This window comes from Trichechus manatus, unplaced genomic scaffold, assembly GCF_000243295.1.
Source record: "Trichechus manatus latirostris isolate Lorelei unplaced genomic scaffold, TriManLat1.0 scaffold00045, whole genome shotgun sequence".
Lineage (NCBI taxonomy): Eukaryota > Metazoa > Chordata > Mammalia > Sirenia > Trichechidae > Trichechus > Trichechus manatus.
The window spans coordinates 2,514,272-2,515,574 of record NW_004443981.1 but is presented as its reverse complement, the minus strand read 5'-3'; the positions used below and the strand labels follow the sequence as shown (position 1 = coordinate 2,515,574).

Here is a 1,303-nt window from a genome sequence, read left to right as displayed (position 1 = left end):
ATCTTTTTGATTTCCTTGAAAGCGTCCTGGGGTTGATCCAATAAGGTAAACACTAAAAGATATAAAACATAAGTTATGGAATATAATGATGTAATTTGGGCACCTGAACATCACAAAATGTACATGAGAAGTGTAACACAATCATGAAATGGTTTTTAAATGCCAACCCATTTTCTTATGATGCCCCTCTGACTGCAGTAACTAATACTCGACATCATTTTTCAAGCAAAACAACAAATGGTGGAACACCTACGAGGTGTAAGGTAGCAGGCAAAGAACACGTGGATTTTATAAGTACTCCTGCGAGAGGCTTAAGATAAGAGGAAAGATTTACTGGCCTTGATTATAATGCCTGAGAACCAGATGTGGCTAGTGACAGAATCTGCTCTAATTCCCTTGTCACCCAGGAAGTGCAGCTAACTATCACGCTACCTCTTTCCATGCCCCCTGCATCCCAGTCCTCCGGTGGGTGTCAAGGTATTAACCTATCATGAGCACCTGAAGTTGGTAAGACGGCACCTACTTTGTTTCAGAAAGATCATGCTCTTGGATGGTATCTATCCACTCCTTGAGAGGAGGAGCATTGTAAGCCATCAAGTAACTGATAAGGTCGGCTTTAAAATTTGTTGTTGATTCTCCAGATCCGTGAGTTCCATGAACAATTCGTGGGTACAAGGGGCTCAACCATATTCTGGGAAAAACAAAAACAAAAACTTTAGCATCCAGGAACACAAGCGACCACAATGACATCTCTGCACTGATTATACATTCACCCTGAGGAAGAGGTAAATTCTCACTAGGTATCTCCATGTGGCAAGTAGTGATCTTCAGAAGAGGTAAATCCAATCACTGCACTCAATGGCTTCCCATCACATTTAGAATAATTTTTGAATGCTTCATCATGACCTTAAGCCCCAACAAGGTCTGCCTCTGCTAACTTCTCTACACTCACATCTCACCATGTTCCCTCACTCATCCACACCTTTTACTCCTCTTCTTATCTCCACACCTCTCTACTGCTTTCTAAGACTTGATGACAACAGTTAAGAGTGCTACTCATACTTGTTATAGCAAACCCACACCACCTGTGGTAATCCCAGCATGCTTTTGCTCACACTTATGCCAATGTAGTTCTTTAGCCGAATGAAAAATATTCAAATGTTATCTGTAGTTAAGAAAAATGTAAGTGCAAATCTATTTCCAATAAGCAAGCTCATTTTCATGACGTATATGCTAGAGCAGTTTGAGATATTTTTATATCCTATACTTTCCGGCGTCAGTAATGAGCATATACTACATTTGA

The 1,303-nt window shown here is 40.4% G+C and overlaps 1 protein-coding gene across 1 annotated transcript in view; it reads right to left on the bottom strand.

Moving 5' to 3' along the window:
• TDP1 (tyrosyl-DNA phosphodiesterase 1) overlaps window positions 1-1,303 on the bottom strand; it is a 74,689-nt gene that overhangs the window by 51,350 nt on the left and 22,036 nt on the right. Inside the window, exons 7-8 of the mRNA XM_023731654.1 lie at window positions 524-691; window positions 1-52 (exon numbers count right to left, since the gene is read on the bottom strand). The exon at window positions 1-52 is cut by the window's left edge and continues 7 nt beyond it. Coding sequence (XP_023587422.1) covers window positions 1-52; window positions 524-691 — 220 coding nt within the window. The remainder of the gene's footprint in view (window positions 53-523; window positions 692-1,303) is intronic.